Source organism: Hyla sarda, chromosome 6, assembly GCF_029499605.1.
Source record: "Hyla sarda isolate aHylSar1 chromosome 6, aHylSar1.hap1, whole genome shotgun sequence".
NCBI classification, from domain to species: domain Eukaryota; kingdom Metazoa; phylum Chordata; class Amphibia; order Anura; family Hylidae; genus Hyla; species Hyla sarda.
This window is the reverse complement of record NC_079194.1, coordinates 196,211,843-196,236,086: the sequence shown is the minus strand read 5'-3', so window position 1 is coordinate 196,236,086 and position 24,244 is coordinate 196,211,843. Positions and strand designations below refer to the sequence as shown.

The following is a 24,244-nucleotide window of genomic DNA, read 5'->3' as shown; positions in this document are numbered from 1 at the left end:
CTATCAAAACACCAAAAAATTTGCACGCGCTGCACCCGGACAGTATACAAGCAGCGCGAGAAGGCAGGCCACGTCATTATAAATGTGACATGCACGCGCCGCACCCGGACAGTATATAAGCAGCGCAAGATATAGGATCGTAAAAAGTAGATCTGTTACCCCAAATTTTATGCAAGCGAAGCCGCGGGCAAAAGCTAATAAATATATATATACTGGCTGATGTCCGGTACGAACTATAAAATATATAATTAATTAAACCGCCCAATCAATGGTCGTACGCGCAAAAAAATTAACGACAAGGAACGCGCTTCGTATCTGCGGGGTCCCAGTTTTTATCAGCCACCGGGACCCGTGGCTAATACCGGACATCGCCAATCAGGCTGATGTCCGGTATTAACCCTTTAGACGCCGAAATCACAGTTGATCGCAGTGTCTAAAACGGAAGAATATGCTACCGGTTAGCTCAGCGGAGCTGTTCGGGACCGCTGCGGTGAAATCACGGTGTCCCGAACAGCTGACAGGACAGTGGGAGGCTCCCTACCTGGCTCTACGCTGTCCAATCAGCATTTGATTGCTCCAAGCCTGAGATCCAGGCTTGAGAAATCAAACGCAGGTAACACTGATCAATGCAATGCTATGGCAATGCATTGAACAATGCCTGCAATCAGTGTAATGTATGTTATAGCCCCCTATGGGGGCTATAACACTGCAAAAAAAAATGTTAAAAAAGTGGAAAAAAAGAGTTAATAAATGTGATTTAACCCCTTCCCTAATAAAAGTCAGAATCACCCCCCTTTTCCCATTTAAAAAAAACTGTGTAAAAAAATAAATAAAAATAAAAACGTGGTATCAACGCGTGCATAAATGTCCAAAATATAAAAAGATATTAATTAAACCGCACAATCAATGGCGTACGCGCTAAAAAATTCAAAAGTCAAAAGCGATGAAAAAGTCTGATCAAAATAAAATGGTACTGAAAAAAACTTCAGATAACGGCGCAAAAAATGTGCCCCATAAGCAGAAAAATAAAAAAGTTATAGGGGTCAGAAGATGACATTTTTAAACTTATACATTTTCCTGCATGTAGTTATGATTTTTTTCAGAAGTACAACAAAATCAAACCTATATAAGTAGGCTATCATTTTAACCGTATGGACCTACAGAATAAAGATAAGGTGTCATTTTTACCGAAAAATTTACTGCGTCGAAACAGAAGCCCCCAAAATTTGGGGACCACTGATTTTTTTCCGTTTTTGGGTAAAATGACTGATGTCATTATGTGTCATCATATGGATTTTAAGGTGCAAAATGGAAAGGGTTATGATTTTTAAAAGGTAGGGAGGAAAAAAACGAAAGTGCAAAAATGGAAAAACGCTTGGTCCTTAATGGGTTAAAGTCTATTTAAAATGTTAAACTACAGAAGGGTTTTATGGTTACCCATGTTTGGATCAGTTCAACCACAGGGGGCCCAGACACTGCGATCATAATATAAATGCTACAATAGTGTGGCACTATGAACATGTGAAACAAGCCTATGGCCAAGTTCCTACGGGTGCAATTTACTGCAAATAATTCCACAGCAAGTCCAACCAGGGATCTGCTGAAAAATCTGCAAGAGAAACCCGTACCAAATCATGTTGATTTTGGTGTAGATTTTGGTGTGGATTTCCCTCTTGAAGACTAACACAGCTAACAGTGTAAAACAAAATAAAAAGGGAACGATCCCCTGCTGCTTCCATACCAATACTTTCCTGGGCCCCTTTCAGTCTCAGCTCAACCGGCTCCAGTGACTGTCCTGTCCAAGATTCTGTGTGACCATAACAGTCCTACGCAACTAATAAAAGCTGGCATTTCAGAATTCCTAGACTTTTTTGTCCTCTGTATTCTGAAGTTCTCATCGGTTCAGGCTTCCAAGCCAAGTTACAAAGAGAGCAACACACCAGGCACTTCAGTGATTGAGATATCCCCTTGTTAATAAATATACACTATAACTAGAGGCCTTCTTCTCAGCTTCGTGTCTGCTAAGCAATGTCACGTGAACTTTCACATCTCAGAGCAAAGGAGAAGGGCAGAGGGTAGCACCTCAGGATAGATGTTGGTGCCCTATAATTCAGGGATTTGAACAGAGGAGCAGCAATTTATCAAAGTCTCCCATATGTCATATTAGTGGTAAAACAACAGCAACCGGGACCATGACTATAGCCACAGCTGAGCAGAGAATCTGGAGCCTCTTACATTTAACGAAAGGGCTCATTTTTGCAAGAATAGATGCTGTTTGGCATCAATGTATTCATTGGATTTATTGATTTTTTATATAATTTAATGGAATAAGTAAATAATGTGTATGGATGCATCCAGATATCATAGTGGGGACTTTTTATTTTTTTTAAAGTCTAGTCATTAACCCATCACATTGAACACAATAACCCAAAGATTACTAAAGAATAGGTTAATATCCAAAGCCTGTGTGTGTCCTTTCTTGCTGCCAGTTAATAATGCTAAAAAATAACATGCTCAGCCATGCTTTTGGATTCATGAAGGTCAAGAGGCTGGAAAAGGCTTCTATTATTCCAGTCAAGGCCAGATTAATATCCCATACAACACCTGGCTCTTTAGTAGACAGCTATAAATATATCATTTGCTGAATAGACTAGTCTATAAAAAACTGCATTAAAGGGATAAAGGGAAACCCCGTCATCCCCAGGTTTAAATAATAATAAAAAAAATATTTAAAAACCTGCACAGGTATGTTTTAACAGTGCTTAGATTGTCAATTATCTATCATTACCATTATTATATGTTTTATGAACTATTAATGTTCTACAAATTATAAGGTGGGGACATGTAGAATACATCTAACAATGTTCAAAAAATTCAAGATTAGAATATCATTCTGAAAAAAAAAAAACAGTAAGGCTTTGTTCACTTCAGGTTTTGAGCCTTCGAGGCATGGAGACATTGGCAACTTCTGAAAATCTTCTGACGTTTTTGGATCAGCACAGGCCAAATTTAGTTCAATGACCCAAACCTTGACAGCTAGTCACTACGTTCAGGTCATTTTCCAAGTGTTTGACACTTGCAGCAAAAAAAAGAGCATTACTACTGATACAATTAGAAAACTTTATTTTGAATGAATAAACAATACCACCAATGGACAGGAAACATCAAGACACTTTAAAAGCAAAACTAATGGCAGGACTATATGGTGTCTTACAATAATAATAATATCAATATTAACAACCATAAAGGTAATAGTAGTAAATTGTATGCTTTCAATTGCACTGCTGTAATGACAGAGGAAAATGCGCTGAATATAAGGGACCAAGTGTATCTGAGTTTTGGCTCGGACTGAACAGCAAACCACACTTTTCAGTCTAAGCCAAATCCAGTATACGCTTGGATAATGACTCAAACATACTCACTAGTTAAATTGAATCGGGTCATTGAATTAGGCCATGTGGATCTGAGCACAGATACGTTGGCAGATGATTTTAAGATAATGCAGATGTATCTGTGCCTGAAAGAAGAGGGTCTCTCCCCCACCGTGAGAATAGGCATCTCCCCCACCGTGAGAATAGGCATCTGGTTATTCCCATTTGCTACTGCAGACAGTTTAGTGAAGAGGTAGGCATGAACACTTATTGACCTCTCCATTTAATTATTTTAAGAATTAAAAAAAACAGCTATGATCCCCGATTTCCAGAAAGGTGAGTATGCCAGGTGTGAGACCAGTATCTATCAGGTATGTCAAAAGTGCTTGTGGGAATATTCCTTTTGTGTATTCTGTACAAGTTGATGCAAACAGACTCAACAGATTCAACAGGTGAGGACTTCCAAGGGGCGGTGGGGGGTATCGTCGCTGGCCAAGATCAGACACGTCGGGTGAGTAAAAGATTTTTTATGAATAAAAAAATATTTTACTCACCGGACGTGTCCGAACTTGGCCAGCGCCGATACCCCCACCACCCCTTGGAAGTCCTCACCTGTTGAATATTGCCCAGGTCGGGGAGGCTGCAGACCAGATGTACTCTCTTATCCATGCAGACCATTGTTGTGTGTGAGTTCACACAACTGCCTTCGGTAAGGGTTTTTTACCACTTTAAATTGGACCCTGGAGTGGCAGTTTTATGCTATGGAGCGCTCTTCTTTCTTGTTATAGTAAAGAACCAGATTAACCATCATTATAACTCTATATAAAAGAGAAATATTCTATCCAACAATCTAGAACTGGAAGAACCCATATTATGGAAAAATAACCATATTAATTTTGTTATACAGGATTCGAAGCTGAAGATTTTATACCACAGATTTCAATGTAAACTAATAACTGAACAATGATTCAAATCTGCATCTTTAAATCCTGCGCATCAAATATGCACAGGATACTGTATGTGTGAATAGACCCTAAAGAGAATCTGTCAGCTGCATTTGTTGTCAAGAGCTGCAGACACCATTGGATAGCTGTCAGGGTATAAGATCAAGCTGTACCCCTTTCCTAGAGCTGATGGTGGTCCCAAACTCATAAAATAATTTCTTTTAATTCTCAGCGTAGTATCAAGGAGGTAGGGCTCAATTGTCACAGCCTGGTATGCCTCCTCACTCACCCCCACCTCCTTGACACTTCGCTGAGAATTAAAAAATATATTTTATTTTTTATTTTTTAAATAAATTTTTTATTGTTATTATATCATCAATAAAATAAAAAGATAAAAATAAAAAAGATATTTTATGAGATGGGCGACCACCATCAGCTTCAGGAATAGTACAGAATACTTTTATACTCTAACAGCTATCTAATAGTGTCTGCAACTCTTGGTAGCAAAAACATCTAACAGATTTCCTTTTAATGTATTAGGCTGCTTTCACACTATAAAAATACTTACGTTATGAACGCCCGTTATAAAAAGCCTGGAAATTGGCAGTTATACGGCCGGTACAAAATCACTAACGGACATTAGAAAATCCCATTATAGCCTATGGTATTTTTCTAATAGCCGTTTTAACCCGTTATCGTCCGCTATTAATAACGGCCGTTATTTTGTGACCGCTGAATGAACGGGAGAAATAGTGCATGCACTAATTCTCCCGTTACTATCGCACGTCACAAACGGGATAACGGGTTAAAACGGCTATTAGAAAAATCCCATAGACTATAATGTGATTTTCTAACTGCCGTTAGTGATTTTGTACCGGCCGTATAACTGCCGATTTCCAGGCTTTTAATAACGGGTGTTCATAACGGAAGTATTTTTATAGTGTGAAAGCAGCCTTACTAGGATCAGTGCTGCCCCTGACTAGTCAACTTTTCCAAAATTATGTTTTAAGACATTATGGCACGTGGTGTTATTTTCTGAAAGTTTACCTTTGGTGATCTTCATCTCCTTTGAAAGACTTTCCACCTTCCATGGTTCTAGCTTCAGTTAGAATGGTCTATATGCCTATTTTTAGCTGTATGTCACCAGCCATAGGGAAATATTATACTGAGGTCTCACACATTATTGTCAAGGCATTGTACAGTATATTGTTATTATAATCCTTGCATTATATTTTAGGACACGTGAGTTATACCTGTATCACAGAGAATGAACTCATCTGTTTGTCCATACGTCCCCCCTCCCACTGTTTAAAGCCATTTTTACAATTTGTTTTGTTTTATGTGGTGTTTCTTATTATTCTGCTGATATAGTGCCTATTTGTTCTAGTTTTACAGGTGGTAATGTAACAGAGGACCTCATTAAAGGCATCTGCTTTCTAAGTTCATATTTTATTCTGCTTTTAAGAGCATTTCATCTTGAGGGATTAAGTCAAGAAGGAAAATAACATCAATTTTCTTTTATTGCTTTTTTTGTTTTTACTCCCAACTAAGCACTTTGTGGCCGAGATATTCCCTGAGATTTCAGGAACATATAAGTTTACAAACAAAACAAGACCCACAACCAGCGGTGTTCCCAGAAAACGGCGCCTTCTTGTAATGAGGCCAGGAGGAGTAGCAGCAATATTTATGTTGTGTAACCCAATCTAAGCAGTAATAGTTTCATACCTGAGTGGTCCTCAGTTTACGTTTGCATGTTGCTCATTGGCATTTGCTTCAGTGGGCATGTAGTGTTCCTAACCACTCAGTCCGCTGAAATGTGATAAATCTTGTTGAGAGCAAAGTGATTTCTGGCTTGTGTGCTCCTGTTGTTAGAGCATTTAGAACAATACTTTGCATATTGAATTCACTATATTGATAACTTGACTACGCTTGGCCTCTTCATACAAAGATACAGTGTGAATGTCTATTATCAGTGAAGACCAGTAGTCCTCATCTATACAAAGCATTGATGGAAACAATGGGCTCCATAAAGCAGTTGTGATAGAGTATGACAACATCTGCTTTTGTCTTTCAGAAACATTGCTACTCTCGTCCATAGGCTGTGCTTACAATGTTGCAGTGTTGAGACCCCTTAACACAGCCCGATTATCATCTGAGTGAGTGTTGGTAGGAATGCTACTTCCCAACAACTGTCCTGTGTAAAAGGGCCAGTGGGTAGCCAATGAACAAGAAAATGGTCATCCATCAGCTGATCGACTTATTTTATACAGGCCTAAAAATCCCTTATATGGACCAAACATAGCTCTGTAATTTGGGGATGTGTGGCTAACAAAGATTAAGTTAAAGGGCCATAGGAATAGTCCAGAAATTGATCATGCAGTCCGTGTGAGGCATCATTAACCTCTTCAGGACATAGGGTGTATGGATACGCCCTGCATCCCGAGTCCTTAAGGACCGAGGGCGTATCCATACGCCCGTGGGAATTCCGGCCCCCACCGCTAGCCGGTTGGGGACCGGAGCCGGATGCCTGCTGAAATCGTTCAGCAGGCATCCCGGCATATCGCCCAGGGGGGTCATTATGCCCCCCCATGTCGGCGATCGGAGAAAATCGCATGTCAATTCAGACTTGCGATTTTCTCCAATTCCGGGCTGATCGGGTCTCTGGTGACGCGATCACCCGGAAAATAGGGCTGATCGGAGTTGTCAGATCTTCAGTCCAATTCAGTCCAGCGATCTGTGGCGATTCCGGGTCAATCGGGTCTCCAGTGACCCGATGACCCGGAATTACTGGCTGTTCGGGGCCGTCTCTGACGGCCCCGAACAGCCAGAGCCTGCAGGGGTGAGGTGGCACTGGTGCCACCTCATGATCGCCCTGATTCGTCGGCCGGATTACCTGCTGCGGGTGTCACTCCCGCACCCGCTCCGCCCCTCTTCTGGAGGACGTGAGCGGGTGCGGGACGTGCACCCCGGGTGCTGGGGACCCCGATCCCCGGCGCCCCTGTTGGGATCGGGGCCCCAGGAGCAGCTGCGGCGGCGGGACTGACCTGCAGCGTCTGGATCGTTGGAGGTGAGTGACATCCTGCTAAAGGGCATGCTGGGAGCTGTAGTTATGCAACAGCAGGAGGCAGACCACCACAACTCCCAGCATTCCCTTATGGGCATGCTGGGACTTATGGTTTTGCAACAGCTGGAGGCACATTCTTTCTATGGAAAAGTGTACCTTCAGCTGTTGTATAACTACAACTCCCAGCTTGCACAAACAGCTAAAGTGCATGCTGGGAGTTGTAGTGGTGCATCTGCTGGTTGCATAACTACAACTCCCAGCATGCCCGTTGGCTGTCGGTGACTGCTGAGAGTTGTAGTTTTGCAACAGCTGAAGGAACACTGGTTGTGAAACTCAGAGTTTTTTTTTACCTAACTCAGTGTTTCACGACCGGTGTGCCTCCAGCTGTTGCAAACTACAACTCTCAGCAGTCACCGGACACCATGCACCGTACATGCTGGGAGTTGTAGTTTTGCAACAGCTGGAGGCACACTGGTTGTGAAACACTGAGTTAGGTCACAAACTCAGTGATACATAACCAGTGTGCCTACAGTTGTTGCAAAACTGCAACTCTCAGCAGTCACCGACAGCCAACGGGCATGCTGGGAGTTGTAGTTATGCAACAGCTGGATGTCCCCCCCAATGTGAACGTACAGGGTACACTCACATGGGCGGAGGATTACAGTAAGTATCTGGCTGCAAATTTGAGCTGCCGCAAACTTTCTGCTGCAGCTCAAATTGCCAGCGAGAAACTACTGTGAACCCCCCGCCCGTGTGACTGTACCCTAAAAACACTACACTACACTAACACAAAAAATAAAATAAAAAGTAAAAAACACTACGTATACACATACCCCTACACAGCCCCCCTCCCCTCCCCAATAAAAATGAAAAACGTCTGGTACGCCACTGTGTCCAGAACGGAGCCTCCAGCTGTTGCAAAACAACTCCCAGTATTGTCGGACAGCCGTTGACTGTCCAGGCATGCTGGGAGTTTTGCAACAGCTGGAGGCCCCCTGTTTGGGAATCACTGGCGTAGAATACCCCTATGTCCACCCCTATGCAATCCCTAATTTAGGCCTCAAATGCGCATGGCGCTCTCACTTTGGAGCCCTGTCGTATTTCAAGGCAACAGTTTAGGGTCACATATGGGGTATCACTGTACTCGGGAGAAATTGTGTTACAAATGTTGGGGGGTATTTTCTGCTTTTACCCTTTTTAAAAATGTAAAATTTTTGGGAAAACAAGCATTTTAGGTAACAAAAATTTTTTTTTTTTTACATATGCAAAAGTCGTGAAACACCTGTGGGGTATAAAGGTTCACTTAACCCCTTGTTACGTTCCCCGAGGGGTCTAGTTTCCAAAATGGTATGCCATGTGTTTTTTTTTTGCTGTTCTGGCACCATAAGGGCTTCCTAAAGGTAACATGCCCCCCAAAAACCATTTCATAAAAACGTACTCTCCAAAATCCCCTTGTCGCTTCTTCCCTTCTGAGCCCTCTACTGCGCCCGCCGAACACTTTACATAGACATATGAGGTATGTCCTTACTCGAGAGAAATTGGGCTACAAATACAAGTAAAAATTTTGTCCTTTTACCCCTTGTAAAAATTCAAAAATTGGGTCTACAAGAACATGTGAGTGTAAAAAATGAAGATTGTGAATTTTCTCCTTCACTTTGCTGCTATTCCTGTGAAACACCTAAAGGGTTAAAACGCTGACCGAATGTCATTTTGAATACTTTGGGGGGTGTAGTTTTTATAATGGGGTCATTTATGGGGTATTTCTAATATGAAGACCCTTCAAATCCACTTCAAACCTGAACTGGTCCCTGAAAAATACTGAGTTTGAAAATCTTGTGAAAAATCGGAAAATTGCTGCTGAACTTTGAAGCCCTCTGGTGTCTTCCAAAAGTAAAAACTCATCAATTTTATGATGCAAACATAAAGTAGACATATTGTATATGTGAACCAAAAAAAAAATTTATTCATAATATCCATTTTCCTTACAAGCAGAGAGCTTCAAAGTTAGAAAAATGCAAAATTTTCAAATTTTTCATCAAATTTACGGATTTTTCACCAAGAAAGGATGCAAGTATCGACAAAAATGTACCACTATGTTAAAGTAGAATATGTCACAAAAAAACTATCTCGGAATCAGAATGATAACTAAAAGCATTCCAGAGTTATTAATGTTTAAAGTGACAGTGGTCAGATGTGCAAAAAACGCTCCGGTCCTTAAGGCCAAAATGGGCTCCGTCCTGAAGGGGTTAAACGAGTGCCAGTCAACAATATTGTGAGACCTGCTCAGCCAATCTAAAAGGGCCCTAAAACAGGAGGAGCCCATGTTCAGAAAATTATTATGGCTGTGATTTTCAGCAGTAAAAAAGTCAGACAATTTTGTTAAAAAAAAAAAAAAAAAAAAAAAAGGTGTGGAAAAATTTTTTTTGCCATTTTTTTTAATGACTAAAATACCAATTTAAAAACAAAACAAAAAAAAAATGCAGTTTTTCAGTCTGGAATCAACCATATAGAAGTCCTTGTCAATTAATTTTTGAGCAGTAGAAACACTATTTTACAACCCAAAGACATACATTGTGTAGACATGGTCTAATACCAGTATTATATGCTGGAGAACCAAGGACCAAGTTTTTAAAGTTGCAGGTGTTCAGTGGTGTGGACAAGTATGTGCCCCTTTCCTGAATTCTTACATTTTTGGACTTTTGTCACTGTTAAATGTTTCAGATCATCAAACACATGCAGATGACTGAAATTCCACATCGATGCCTGAATTCTGTGGCCGCATTAATTTGGCCAGAATTCCGCATCTTGGCAATCATATGCATATGCAGAATTTCCACATGAATACACAATGTGGGGGAAAAAAAGTGCTTTTTTCATTAGCACGAAATCCGCATTTAGCAGGAAAAAGATCCCATTGACTTCAATGAGCTTCTGCAGGTGAATTGCAGAAAAATACAGGACATGACTTACAATTTCGCGGTAGGTGGAAATGTAGCTGCAGAACGTCCGCAGGGAAAATTCTGCAATGTGAATGGCCGACCCCCTTTGCGTGTTGACCGTGCACATGTAATAGGGCCCTTATGATACTTGTTATCTTTGCAACAAAGAAAAGATTGTCCAAAGAAGACAATGGGGAAGATTGGGAAAGTTGCTGAGTTGCCCATAGCAACCAATCAGATCGCTTCTTTCATTTTTCAGAGGCCTTTTCAGAAATGAAAGAAGTGATCTGATTGGTTGCTATGGGCAACTCAGCAACTTTTCCTCTGGACAGGTTTTGATCAATCTCTCCCAATGCCTCTAAATCACTTCTGAAACATTACTATTAAAAGGGTTGTGTAAGATTGGGGGGGGGGGGGGGGGCACTCTTGTCCAGGCATAGCCCATAGGCAAAAGTTGTGACTTTCTGAAAGGGAGGGCAGCAGGCAGCATTGTTTTTTATAATCACATACCACCCCCTTATATTAGACTGTACATCCCATCAAGGAACTGCAATACAGTGATCCCTCAACTTACAATGGCCTCAACATGCAATAGGTTCAACATACAATGGTCTTTTCTGGACCGTTGTAACTTGAAACCAGATTCAACATACAATGTACAGACAGTCCAGATCTGTGAGACCTGTCACGACTGGAGGAACTGACCAATCAGAATGGCCATTTTACTGATAAATCACGTCTATTACTGAAGTACAAGCACTGACTGGCTGTCTGGTAGCGCCCCCTACAGTACAGGGAGGAACTACAAGTTCTGTACTACTCCTTATCTGTGCCAGGGATAGTTGCTCTTTTGGACACCAAGTAAGGGTGGCTCCATTTGGGACACTGTGTGTACTGTATAGGACCCTGAAGAAGCTCCTGTCCTCTACATAAACCATTGTTTCCCAACCAGGGTGCCTCCAGCTGTTGCAAAACTACAACTCCCAGCATGCCCGGACAGCCAACGGCTGTCCGGGCATGCTGGGAGTTGTAGTTTTGCAACAGCTGGAGGCACCCTGGTTGGGAAACACTGACATAGACAGTGATTTACAGCTCCCAGCAGATCTTTCTTACTTTTATGTGTAAGGATTTGCTTTATCTCTATTAGTTATCTACTTCTTTTTCTTTAATCCTCACTTTTTCCTATTTTTGGATGCCATTTTTGGTGGCTTCAGAACCAATTACCAGGTTTCCATAGAGTTATGGTCTCAACATACAATGGTTTCAACATACAATGGTCATCCTGGAAACAATTAATATTGTAACTTGAGGGACCACTGCACTATGGAAGCCGTTAAATGGGCAAACTATTATTTTCCACATTTCTAACTTTGTCAACTCAAAAGCCATAAGACAAAGGTCCAAAAAACGAATTGACATTAGGATCATAATGTGTCACTCCAACAGAAAGTTTACCGTCTACTCATTGGGGGAGATTTATGAAAACCTGTCCAGAGGAAAAGTTGCTGAGTTGCCCATAGCAACCAATCAGATCGCTTCTTTCATTTTTCAAAAATGAAAGAAGCAATGTAATTGGTTGCTATGGGCAACTCAGCAACTTTTCCTCTGGACAGGTTTTCATAAATCGCCCTCATTGTGTATTGCAATTATAGAATAGCTCCATAATTCACAAACCTTTGAGATTTAAGCTGCAAAAGCCAAAAATGTGCCAACAAAACCGAGACAAACTAAGACATTAATAGGACATCTTGAAGTTCAAACAGGCTGTGTTTCATATATGTATATATTTTGTCAGCATATTTCCGGAATGTCCTGTTTGTAAAGCCCATACTATTGACTTTCTTGTGTAAATGTGGAAACTTAAAGGAGCGGGAACTCAAAAGAAAGCTATTAGTGCTCTCTGCACCTAGAATCATCCTCCACAGACTTTTTCGTTTTTTTAAAATCCAAAAAGACAGAAGGAAACGCTTTGCTATTTGTTCAAACACCCTGAACAAAAAGATCGTGACTTGTAGCAAAAGACGACATTGCTGTCTGTACATGACTTTCATGTGTTTCGGCTCAGCAGGAGGGAGAGGAATGGTACGGTCAGACCAGATGAGATGCTAAACATCTCTTTGCATATTGCTTCTATCTGTCTGAACCCACATCTGAAAGAAGCAGGAGGGATTAGTCCATTCTGGAAAAAGAGAACAGAAGCTTCTTGTCATCAAATGCATTTTCAAATCGGAAAGGTGCAATTTATCAAAGAGATAAAAAGTGTAAGTTGACAAACAAACACCTCCTCGTCTCACTTGGTTGTCAGTCAAAATTCTCCTATTTGTCTTTGGTGGAGAAAAGCGAATGGATATGAGGTAATGGAGCATCGGTGCATAGTAAAGAATAGGTTGAAGGAGCTTTTCCTTAAAAAGGGGGACTTCTAAGCCTTTGCATAATAACATGGTGGTTTCCACATTCTTGGAATGCTTAATCAACAGATGATCAGATATGTTGTCTTATATGAGATGGCAACAACTTTGTTGAATCCAACCAAAGAACATATGGCACAATTCTATTCGGATAGTGATGTGTCTGGAGACAAATGAAAACCAAAGTCTATAAAATACACTGCTCAAAAAAAATAAAGGGAACACTTATACAATGCAATGTAACTCCAAGTCAATCACACTTCTGTGAAATCACACTGTCCACTCAGGATGCAACACTGATTGACAAGCAATTTCACATGCTGTTTTGCAAATGGAACAGACAACAGGTGAAAATTATAGGCAATTAGCAAGACACCCCCAATAAAGGAGTGGTTCTGCAGGTGGTGACAACAGACCACTTCTCAATCCTTATGCTTCCTGGCTGATGTTTCGGTCACTTTTGAATGCTGGCGGTGCTTTCACTCTAATGGTACAACCTACACAAATGACTCTGGTAGTGCAGCTCATCCAGGATGGCCAACAACTCCATAACGACGCAGGACGTATATTTACGTCCTCCGCCGGCTCCCGCAATATGCCGCGGGGTCACGGCAGTGTATGTAAATCATTTCATACAATTTCACAACAGACATATAGAATACATTGCTTCACTTGTTCATGACTAACAACCTATATTATCAACAACTCCATTCACAATTTTGTAGATTTCAGAACTAAACTATTCCAGCCTTCCTTTTTACCTGAACATCTCTACAAAGCTTGCTTTACATTGCTTTTTTGAAAAAATCTTCTCATTATACCAGGCAATATAGAATAATATAGGAGATGGGAAAACCCCTTTAAATCCTTAAATGTTTTGGAGCTGAAATCTTGTAATCTATAGGCTTTGTGAATACAGGATTTTCTTTTGCACAAATAACTTGTGAACTCTACAACTTTATTGTTCTGATAAAGAGTTACATACAACAGAGGAAGCCTATGCAGCAGCATAGAGAAGTGGCTTGGCCAAATATGTATGTCCTATACATTAAGGTTAGAAGCACAGCTCTAGTGTGACGTCACGGGCAGGGAAGAAAACACCATGGGGGAGATTTATCAAAACCTGTGCAAAGGAAAAGTTGCCCATAGCAACCAATCAGATCGCTTCTTTCATTTTTCAGAGGCCTTGTTAAAAATGAAAGAAGCGATCTGATTGGTTACTATGGGCAACTGGGCAACTTTTCCTTTGCACAGGTTTTGATAAATCTCCCCCCATGATCTTACCCAGAACCCTCTTCCCCTGCCTGTTTGCAATGCAGCCCTAAGCCTTGGCTCTACAACTGAATGCCAGTCCCTCCGCTAGACTAAAGTGCAAGGGTGGAATAGTCAAAACAATAAACAGAACAATACGAGGTCGTGGATACATGTCAGGATATGATAGGTTAACAAGCTAACAAAAACAGGGAACCCTGATGCTAAATAATGGCAAGAATGTAAAATAGTAAACAGATATCAGGGAAACATAGCGGCAGGTATATAGCATACAGACAACAGCCTAAGAACCAAAACAATAAATGGCAGCAATGAGAATATGAACGAAACAGGATACTAGGAGAATATAGTGACAAGAATGAACAGTTAAACTGAAGTCAGACAATATATAGACTAGACAGGTATATCCGGCTAGACAGGTATTAGATTACCCAGAACTAACATCAAAATAAAACAGGTCTGAATACAGGTCTAAATACTAAACAGATCAGGATTCACAGGTAATAAATAACACAGACTATCAACAGGAACAAAACCAGACTCGAGGCAAAGCAAGGCCATGGATCAGGATCTGACCTAGAGAAAAACGCAAGGATCAAAATACACTAAATCAGGGAAACGCAGAAACCGGTATTAACATGAGCCAAAATACAAGTTCACATAACAAGACTGGACAGGATAAACCGACCAAGGTACAGACAGAAAACTAAGAAACAAGACAAGGCTAAAAGCTACACAATCAGGTCAGGACTAAAAAGCCATGGCTATACAATGAACAAGTGTAAACAAACAGACAGAGTGAAACAGAAAATCAAGGGCAAAGCTGAAAGGCTGAGGATAGAAATACCCCTCCTAAGCTGCTGATTGCCCGGGCCCGGTTAGCTGACCAGAGAGCAACATTCATAGCCTGGCCAGGAGTGATCGTTACATCTAGGCTCCAAATACCAAAAGACCTACTGGGGTCTTTTTATGGGGCTTACTGGATGTCTCTGTTACCAGAGACTAGGTGTAACCATGATCAACATTTTCCACTCTTTTTTTTAACAGACAACATAAGAAAAGCACTAAGGACAGATTCATACCACACTTCTTTTCTAGAAAAAGTAGATGAGGGCAACAGAAGCCTTTAAAACTTTCTGTCCCTGAAGGGGTCTAGTTTAGATTTTTTGCTATGCAGCCAATTCTACCTTATGTGCTCCACTACTTCTGTGTTCGCTCTTGGACAAAGTTACTGCATTGTACTTTTAATGGGTGTACAATAAAAAAAAAAAAAAAAACACCCACACTAGTTTAATCATCTTACACAACTAAATTAATGGAAAAAAAGATTTCAAGTAACACTTTTTAAGAATATCGTACTATTATCTGTTTTTGGTCATCATTAAGGGACTTGCTACAAGTAACATAAATCCTATTTTGGGAGGAGAGCTTGTTGAAGATTTGTACAGTCTTCAAGGAACTGCTCATTAACATGCTGATCCTATTCTCAACAGTAGTGGGGTTATAACTGCGAAGGGCAGAGGAGCAGAGACTTGAAAGTGGTTAGCAAGGTGCTCTAATGAAGGAACGAGGTATAAAGTCTTTATCAGATGAGTGGGGATTTGCCAGAGATTAATAGTATTCATTGTGATTTTCATATCTCACAAAAGGCACAAACCCTGACAGGGTCCAATTACTTTCAACAAGCAAGGCTTGCTACACAGAGGCCCTGAACCAGAATGGCCCCTCCAATGTTAGACTTTCTTTCAGACAGATAACAGACTCGGTGGTTCCCTCTGATCACTGACTACCTTAAATGAGTTAATCTGGTTTTACAGATGAATTGTCATTTTGTCTCCCGCAGGCTGTGATTACCAGATAAAAGAATGGTGTTAACAGGAGGTCTGGGTCATTTCAACAATGCTTTCTCCATATGACCGGCAAGTTTCACATTCCATTTTTATAATTTAATGAACCCTATCTATATCACGAGGATGGTGCTACAAAACAGCAGAGATATAACATTTTTACAAGAGGTATGTGGCTATAGGAGGGAGCTGGCTGAGGCTATAATTCATTAATGGAGACTCCCAGACTCCCCGGTTATAAAAGGGGCTTGTGGTTTTGTAAGCCTTTTTTTTTTTTTAATTATTATTAAATAACTAGTGCATCAGAATCATTCTACATCAACTCATTAGGAAATAATTGGGGCAGAGAGATTTGTGGCCTCTGCCTGATTTCATGGAATGCAGGAGTTTACTTTGGCCCATAGCTGGAGCAGATTGTCAGCATGTTGAGGTCAAAGGAAAGGTCAAGTTTTCGAAAAAAGGAGGCTGAAGGTTTAAACAGAGGTTGGACCTCTGCAAATTGCAAAGATAAAGTGTGTGTATCAAGGGCTAAAATGACAGCCTAATAAAGGGATTATGGTGACTGGATGGAGTTATCCTTTCAAGTGCTTTCTGCGTAGGGTATAAATATAGTCCAAACGCTCTTATTCAGCTCCCCTTTCCATTATTTTTTTTACTTATTTATTTGTATTTACAAATAACAGTATAGAATTGTGCACATCAGTAGGAGGGTACTATAAAGGTGTCTGTGAGAAGAGCAGGTTTAGGATGATTAAAGTTTAGACAGAAAATGTTTCTAAATTAAATCAAACCATTTACTGCTAGAGTGCAACATAGGTCAGGACAGGGATGAGGTGCAATTTTTGTATATGCTGGTGGGAAAGAGACTATACTGGGGGAATTGTATAAAAACAGATCCTGAATGTTTATCTATGAAGTAGAATTGCTTATATAGTAGTTCTTCTGACAGTCCGCATGTCCCATGTTTGGAACAGTAACATAAAATTATATTAAAGTACTGGTAACACAATCATGCATCTATATAGCCTCATGGTCATTACAGATGTATAATATAGAGATAGATTCATCTGTAAAACATAGCTATAAAGAAACAGTCTGTCTGACAATTGTGTTCCTACATATCTGTTGTTATGTGGAACAACTGGGCCTTGGAGCCACTTAGGGCCCAAAAGCCCCTCTGGGGCAACTACTACAAATTACACACGTACTGGATTGTATGTGTGGCTCTTCAGTAGTATCATTGATGAGCACACATCCACTGTTTAGACAGAGGGATGTGCAGCTGACTACCCAAAGTTTTTAGGACTGCACAAGCCTAGTGATCAGCAGAATGAACAAGTATTTCCTCGTTCCTCAGCTGATCGCTGGGTCTTTTATTTGGGGCAAGCATTGCAACAAGTGCTCAATGTAAAGGAGCAGATAAACTGTACTTTCAGTCTGACTGCTCCTATATATGTCAGATTACTGATCATAATGTGTATGATCAGCCCATCAATACAATCTCCTAAATAAGAATACCACACTTAACCATACATTTTAATAGCTCTATATATTGCATTAGGAGGGAGATCTGCCCAGTACTGAAGAGATGACCTCCTCTCTGTCACATGCAAAATCACTATGACAAGTGTCTTAATAAAAGCACCCATGAAAATAAAAAGAAACGGCAGCCAGTATCTGCATAGCTGAATGTGAAATGTTCTGTAATTGAGTTTTGAGGGACAGATTACAATAGAAGTAAGAAAAAAATGTATTAAGGTCAAAAAGAACAGCAGTTAAGGGACAAGAGCAGAGGACATGAAAAAAGTGATGGAAATTTTCCTTCAAAGAGCTGTCTGGATGACACATCCTCACTTTTAGGGAATGTTTAAAACAAACAAAGGAAAGCTTTTACTGGAAGCATTGGTGTTGTTGAGTTCAGTCACCCAGGGAATTGGTGATACTGGCACCAGGCAAAGCTCACACCAATGAAAATGGTGCAAGAGGAGCTAAAATTGCCTTTTAATAGACAAGCCAGCTAGTTAGCTAGCAATTAAAATGACTTTTTACTATTGAAAATTACAAGACCAACTGTAACACTCACGCTTCAGAAGACAGGAACACCGGTGGATGTGGATCTGCTGGACCTGTGTGGCAGATGACTCGGACCGTACCGGGAGTCTAAAGTGACGCAGGTTTTCACTAGAGTCCACCGCAAAGCGGGATGGACTTGCTGCGGCAGGCGGCACCCAGGTCGCTACCCCTGACACGGCTCAACCACACAGGCGCTGAGGAGATGTGAGGCACAGGAAGGATAAGGCAGCTCGTAGTCAGGATAGCAGAAGGTCAGGGCAGGCAGCACAGTAGCATAGTCAGGACATAGTAGGAGGTCAGTAGGCAGGCACAGAGGAGCAAGGTCAGGTCACAGAGCAAAGGATCAGATACATGGCATGCAACTCTCAGGTATGCCTTCTCTCAGGCACAAGGCAACAAAGATCCGGCAGGGAAGTGTGGAGGGAGGAGAAGGAATTTATCAACGAGCCCCAGGTGTACTACACTAATGGGCGCACTGGCCTTTTAAATCTTAAAGCTCCGGCACATGTGCCCTAGGGGACAGGGACACGAGCGCCCGAGCAGAGATGCAGAGGCGGGGGCAGGAGAAGCACCTGGTAAGTGACAGACTGGGATTCCCATGCGGGCCCTGCCGGCAGCAGCCGGTAACGGGACCATGCGCTCACAGCCAGTGCATGCGACCGGAACGCATAACATAACACTAACTAGAGTACTTCTCTGTTTATAGATGTATAAACCAAACAGCCAAATAAATTTTTGGCACGTAGCATGATAAACATTTACACACTTCCGCTTCCGGTGTGTACATGTGAGGACAATCACCAACGGAGCTCTGCACTGAGACAAACTTACAGCCCCTGAGTTGAAATCTATCCCACCGGAGGGTGAAAACCCCTCTACCCATCTTCTCCAGTGCTGCCACACATGGAGAAATACTTACAACACAGAGGGGAAGCAGCATCTCTCACCTTGGAAGCAGAGTGAGAGAAACACTCTTCCAATATGGTGGCAGTGCCACCTTCTTCCCCTCAACCGCCTGATATCACGGACCTCCTTCACTTCCAGCCTCTACTAAGTGCTGCAGGGGGCTCATGCATCTCCAGAAAGAGGTCACCTTACATACTGCACATATATAGCAGAGCTAGAAGGAAGACAGGGCAGAGCCAATGAAGATGTGATAGAGACAAAGAGATCCCTGCAACTGGTGTTCATACATTTGTTGTCTGGTTGGAAGAAGACTTTACGGCAGTCTGAGCAAGACAGAGAAGAGAATGACTCCAAGAAGATGTCCCCTTGTGAGTCAGTAAATGTAAGTATGGGGGGGGGGGGGGATTTTGGTCTATGTTCAGTGATTTTTATACAGTCACTGTGTAGTGGTAATGGCATTGTCATGGTGTGGCGGTATTGTTCTCACAGGTTTACTGGTATAATTATTGGTAATATTGGTCTCAGAGGATTTGGTCAGTAACAGTATGATGGTGATATGTCTGGAGATAATATTTCCTTCTTGTATACTGGTATAATTGGTAATATTGCCTCAGTATACAGCATTTGGTCATTAACAGTATGATGGCAAAATGAAGGGTGACAATATTTTCTCCTTCCTTCCTCACTGAACAAAAAGGCACTTGTTTTTCTTGTCTTGTGTTTTAAAATATATATTTTTTTTCTTCTTTTTTCCCCCATATACAATGGGTAAGATAGAGGGCGGACTCAGGGGTAGGGGGTGTTGGTGGTGAAAGGCCTTGAGTTGTGTAGGGGGCCAAACATTTCTGATGACAGAACATGACATGAGGGGAGTGGGATATAAACTCTAGACAAATCTGAATCAACTTCTATATTAAATAAGATCCTGCCAGTGGTCCTAGGTCCAGGAGCACAAACCCCTGGTATTTAGCTGGTATCTCCAGGGAATGCTGCTGGTAGCCATATACTTTCTCTACAGTGGCCACTAATGGGTACATGTGGTATTATGTGGACCTATTTAAATGAATGGGTGACTACATCATACATGGTAGCACTGAGCATTTCACAGCAGGAGCAATTCTCAACTTTAGAGCACGTCCCGAGCAGTGAATCCCCAATTTATGACACTTACAGCCAAATGGGATAACCCTTGAAAAAAACAAACTATGTACATATTCATACAAATGAAACAGTCATTTTGAACTAGTGCTTTCAACTTCTAGTTTAAATACATTACATTCAGGATGTCATATACGCATTAATAATTCAATGAAACACAAAACTACTACACCCAGCTAGAAGACGTCTGTTTATTATAAACTAGTGTTAGCTCTTTTGATCATTTCAGCTGCGAGAATAAAAAATTTCAGTTCTAAGCCAAAGAATGCATGACTGATGCTTACCACTTGTAGGAGATGTAAAGACAGAGCCATAAAGATTTGTAGGGAAGTTCTGCAGTGATCGCTGCCTACACTAAATGGAGCCCACTTCAGCAATGGAATGTGAAAACATTAAATGCTTCAGAGAGGAATTATTTACAATAAACTCTGGAAATGACACTGTATTATACTCCATTACTAATCAGACAGCCTTGACACCTTAAACTATGGGCATTTCTGATATCATCCTCATTTACCATCCATTTCACCACAAGAACATAATTTCTTTATAGGGAACCTGTCATTACTTTTATGCTGCCTGAATCATGAGCCATCAAGGAGGTACCCAGTGGCTTTTGCCTGCCCCAAAAGCCTTGATTGATAGATCTCAGCCTATAACCAAACAGAGAGCAAAATATTGATTAATATGGCTGGTGAGGTGTAGAAAGACCACCAGGGACCACCCTAATGGCTCATGGTTCAGTCAACATGAAAGTTATGAAAGGTTCCCTTTAAGTCAGACCCTTTAGATGGAAAGCATGGTGGCTCAGATTATGGCCCTGATTTACTAATGTAAACCCGACATGTTTTGACGGGTTGTGCGCCAGAAATTCCGTCTGCGCCAGAATGTGCACCAGTATTTGCGCCAGAATAATTTTACTGAGAAAATCCAAAAAAAGGGGTGGGGCCGCTGGGAAAAGGGGCTTGTCCCTGACATTTTCAAAAAAAATCCAACATATTTACTAAGGTTTCCACAGAAAATGTGGTGGATTTGAGCTGAGGAAAACCCCACAGATCAGAGCATGTGTATATAAAAAAAAAAAAAAAAAAAAAAAAAAAAAAAAAAGCAAAATGTAGGGAAAGTGCAAAATGTAGGGAAACCTTGGAAAAAAAATTGTAGGGAATTAAAACCCACAAAGAAACCTACTGTTACGCCGAGTGCTCCGGGTCCCTGCTCCTCCCCGAAGCGCTCGCGGCGTTTCTCTCCCTGCAGCGCCCCGGTCAGACCCGCTGACCGGGAGCGCTGCACTGACATGGCCGGCGGGGATGCGATTCGCATAGCGGGACGCGCCCGCCCGCGAATCGCATCCCAGGTCACTTACCTGTCCCGGTCCCCGGCTGTCATGCTCTGGCGCGCGCGGCTCCGCTCTCTAGGGCGCGCGCGCGCCAGCGCTCTGAGATTTAAAGGGCCAGTGCACCAATGATGGTGCCTGGCCCAATCACCTTGATTAGCTGCACCTGTTCCTTGCCCTACTTATGCTCACTTCCCCTGCACTCCCTTGACGGATCTTGTTGCCTTAGTGCCTTGAGAAAGCTATTACTGTGTTTGTCCATACTGTGTTCCTGACCTCCTGCTATTGCCATATTGACTACGAACCTTGCCGCCTGCCCCGACCTTCTGCTACGTCTGACCTTGTCTCTGCCTAGTCCTTCTGTCCCACGCCTTCTCAGCAGTCAGCGAGGTTGAGCCGTTGCTAGTGGATACGACCTGGTTGCTACCGCCGCAGCAAGACCATCCCGCTTTGCGGCGGGCTCTGGTGAATACCAGTAGCATCTTAGAACCGGTCCACCGGCACGGTCCACGCCAATCCCTCGCTGACACAGAGGATCCACAACCAGCTAGCCGAATCGTGACAGTGGCCGGATCTACTGTCACGATTCGGCTAGCTGGTTGTGGATCCTCTGTGTCAGCGAGGGATTGGCGTGGACCGTGCCGGTGGACCGGTTCTAAGATGCTACTGGTATTCACCAGAGCCCGCCGCAAAGCGGGATGGTCTTGCTGCGGCGGTAGCAACCAGGTCGTATCCACTAGCAACGGCTCAACCTCGCTGACTGCTGAGAAGGCGTGGGACAGAAGGACTAGGCAGAGACAAGGTCAGACGTAGCAGAAGGTCGGGGCAGGCGGCAAGGTTCGTAGTCAATATGGCAATAGCAGGAGGTCAGGAACACAGTATGGACAAACACAGTAATAGCTTTCTCAAGGCACTAAGGCAACAAGATCCGGCAAGGGAGTGCAGGGGAAGTGAGCATAAGTAGGGCAAGGAACAGGTGCAGCTAATCAAGGTGATTGGGCCAGGCACCATCATTGGTGCACTGGCCCTTTAAATCTCAGAGCGCTGGCGCGCGCGCGCCCTAGAGAGCGGAGCCGCGCGCGCCAGAGCATGACAGCCGGGGACCGGGACAGGTAAGTGACCTGGGATGCGATTCGCGGGCGGGCGCGTCCCGCTATGCGAATCGCATCCCCGCCGGCCATGTCAGTGCAGTGCTCCCGGTCAGCGGGTCTGACCGGGGCGCTGCAGGGAGAGAAACGCCGCGAGCGCTTCGGGGAGGAGCAGGGACCCGGAGCGCTCGGCGTAACACCTACACTCCAATTTTCTCCTTTGGTTCAAAAGAAAATGGGTTTAACTGTGCAAGAAACAAGCAGGTCATCTCCTAGTTTGAAAGGCCTACCATTAGGTTGTTGGTCTCCTAATACAGTATGGGATATAACTAGCTAACTTTGTGTTGCAGATGAGGTTATCAAATCATCATCATCAATGGTAAAGTAAAAAAAGACTGAATGGAATTTTTTTTTATTTTCGGCCCTGGAATCAATAGTTTGGTTTACAGTCAGGACCACAAGCTAAAGTTTATTACAGGAATTGACTTGAGCCTGGTTACAGAAGTGATGTAGCTGCTGAGGGAATTTATGCATATTTATTAGGGGGCATTTTCACTCGACCTGCTAGGGAATGCCCCCTAGGAGCTAGGGAATGCACCAGTACACTAACCATACTCATTTGCATATTATTATTTTCTTCTATTATTCCTAGATGGCACAACGTGGGTAAAAAAAACACCATAGTGATCAGCGTCACTCGCACCAGCAGGTTAGAATGGGTGACTGACTGCTGTCAGATTCCCTTTCAACCAGTTACACACGCAATGGAGGTGGGAGCCTGCTCACTATGCTCCCCTGCCTCCTCAATATTCACTGGCTGATCCGCTCCTGTGACAAATATGCAAATTTCTTCAGCATTAGCACTATTCTCTTGACAACATACTACATAGAAGTAATAATAAGACCTGGAGACATACAGCATTAGGGTGAAAACACACAGGCTCTCAACTACATGCTGCCGTAATGTGACAGCCAATCAGGACATGAGTTTCCCACTCACTCATTGGCTGCCACATTCCATCCGTATGTGGCCAAGAGCCCGTGTGATTTCACCCTTACTACAAGCTTGGACAGTGCACAATAAGTTATCCAAAGGACTTTAAAGTCAAATTTGTTTATCCTATACTAAGGTTACCTAACCCATCTACCCATGAAGGTGATCATACTTTAACCTCTTCCGAGTCGTTAAGGACCGAGGGCGTATCCATACGCCCGTGGGAAATACGGTCCCCACCGCTAGCCGGTTGGGGACCGGAGCTGGATGCCTGCTGAAATCATTCAGCAGGCACCCTGGCACATCGCCCAGGGGGGTCCTGAGACCCCTCCATGTCGGCGATCGGAGAAAATCGCATGTCAATTCAGACATGCGATTTTCTCCAATTCCGGGCTGATTGGGTCTCTGGTGACCCGATCACCCGGAAAATAGGGCTGATCGGAGTTGTCAGCAACAGCCCCGATCAGCCTAAAGGATTGGAGTGAGATCGCAAAGCTGCGATCTACTCCTATCCCCTGCCATTACTCAGAACGGAGTTCTGACCAATGGCAGCGCAGGACAGGGGGTTGCCATGGCAACCCCCCGTTCTGCCCGCCCCTGGATCTCGAGGGGCTCTGGGAAGGAGATGGAGGCCGTACCTGCAGGAGAAGATGCCTGGGGACCTGGGATCTTCGCTGGAGCCTGCAGGATCCTGATCAGGTAGGGAATCGACAGTGGGGGGGGGGATTGAAAGTGAAAGTAAATCGATCTTTACTGTGGCAACCACTAGGGGGGCCAAACTGCAACTCCCAGCATGCCCAGAGAGCCAAAGGCTGTCTGGGCATTCTGGGAGTTGTAGTTTTGCAAC

The 24,244-nt window shown here is 42.8% G+C and overlaps 1 protein-coding gene across 5 annotated transcripts in view; it reads right to left on the bottom strand.

The window, feature by feature from the left end:
- The window catches only part of WWOX (WW domain containing oxidoreductase), a 1,139,839-nt gene that overhangs the window by 470,992 nt on the left and 644,603 nt on the right, over window positions 1-24,244 (bottom strand). For 3 of the 5 annotated variants that reach the window (XM_056526118.1, XM_056526119.1, XM_056526117.1), the window contains exon 10: window positions 20,529-20,635. The exons of the other annotated variants lie outside the window; for them this stretch is intronic. In XM_056526118.1, coding sequence (XP_056382093.1) covers window positions 20,567-20,635 — 69 coding nt within the window. In that variant the 3' untranslated portion in view covers window positions 20,529-20,566. Of the gene's footprint in view, window positions 1-20,528; window positions 20,636-24,244 lie in introns of those variants that run through there. 5 annotated transcript variants of the gene reach the window in all.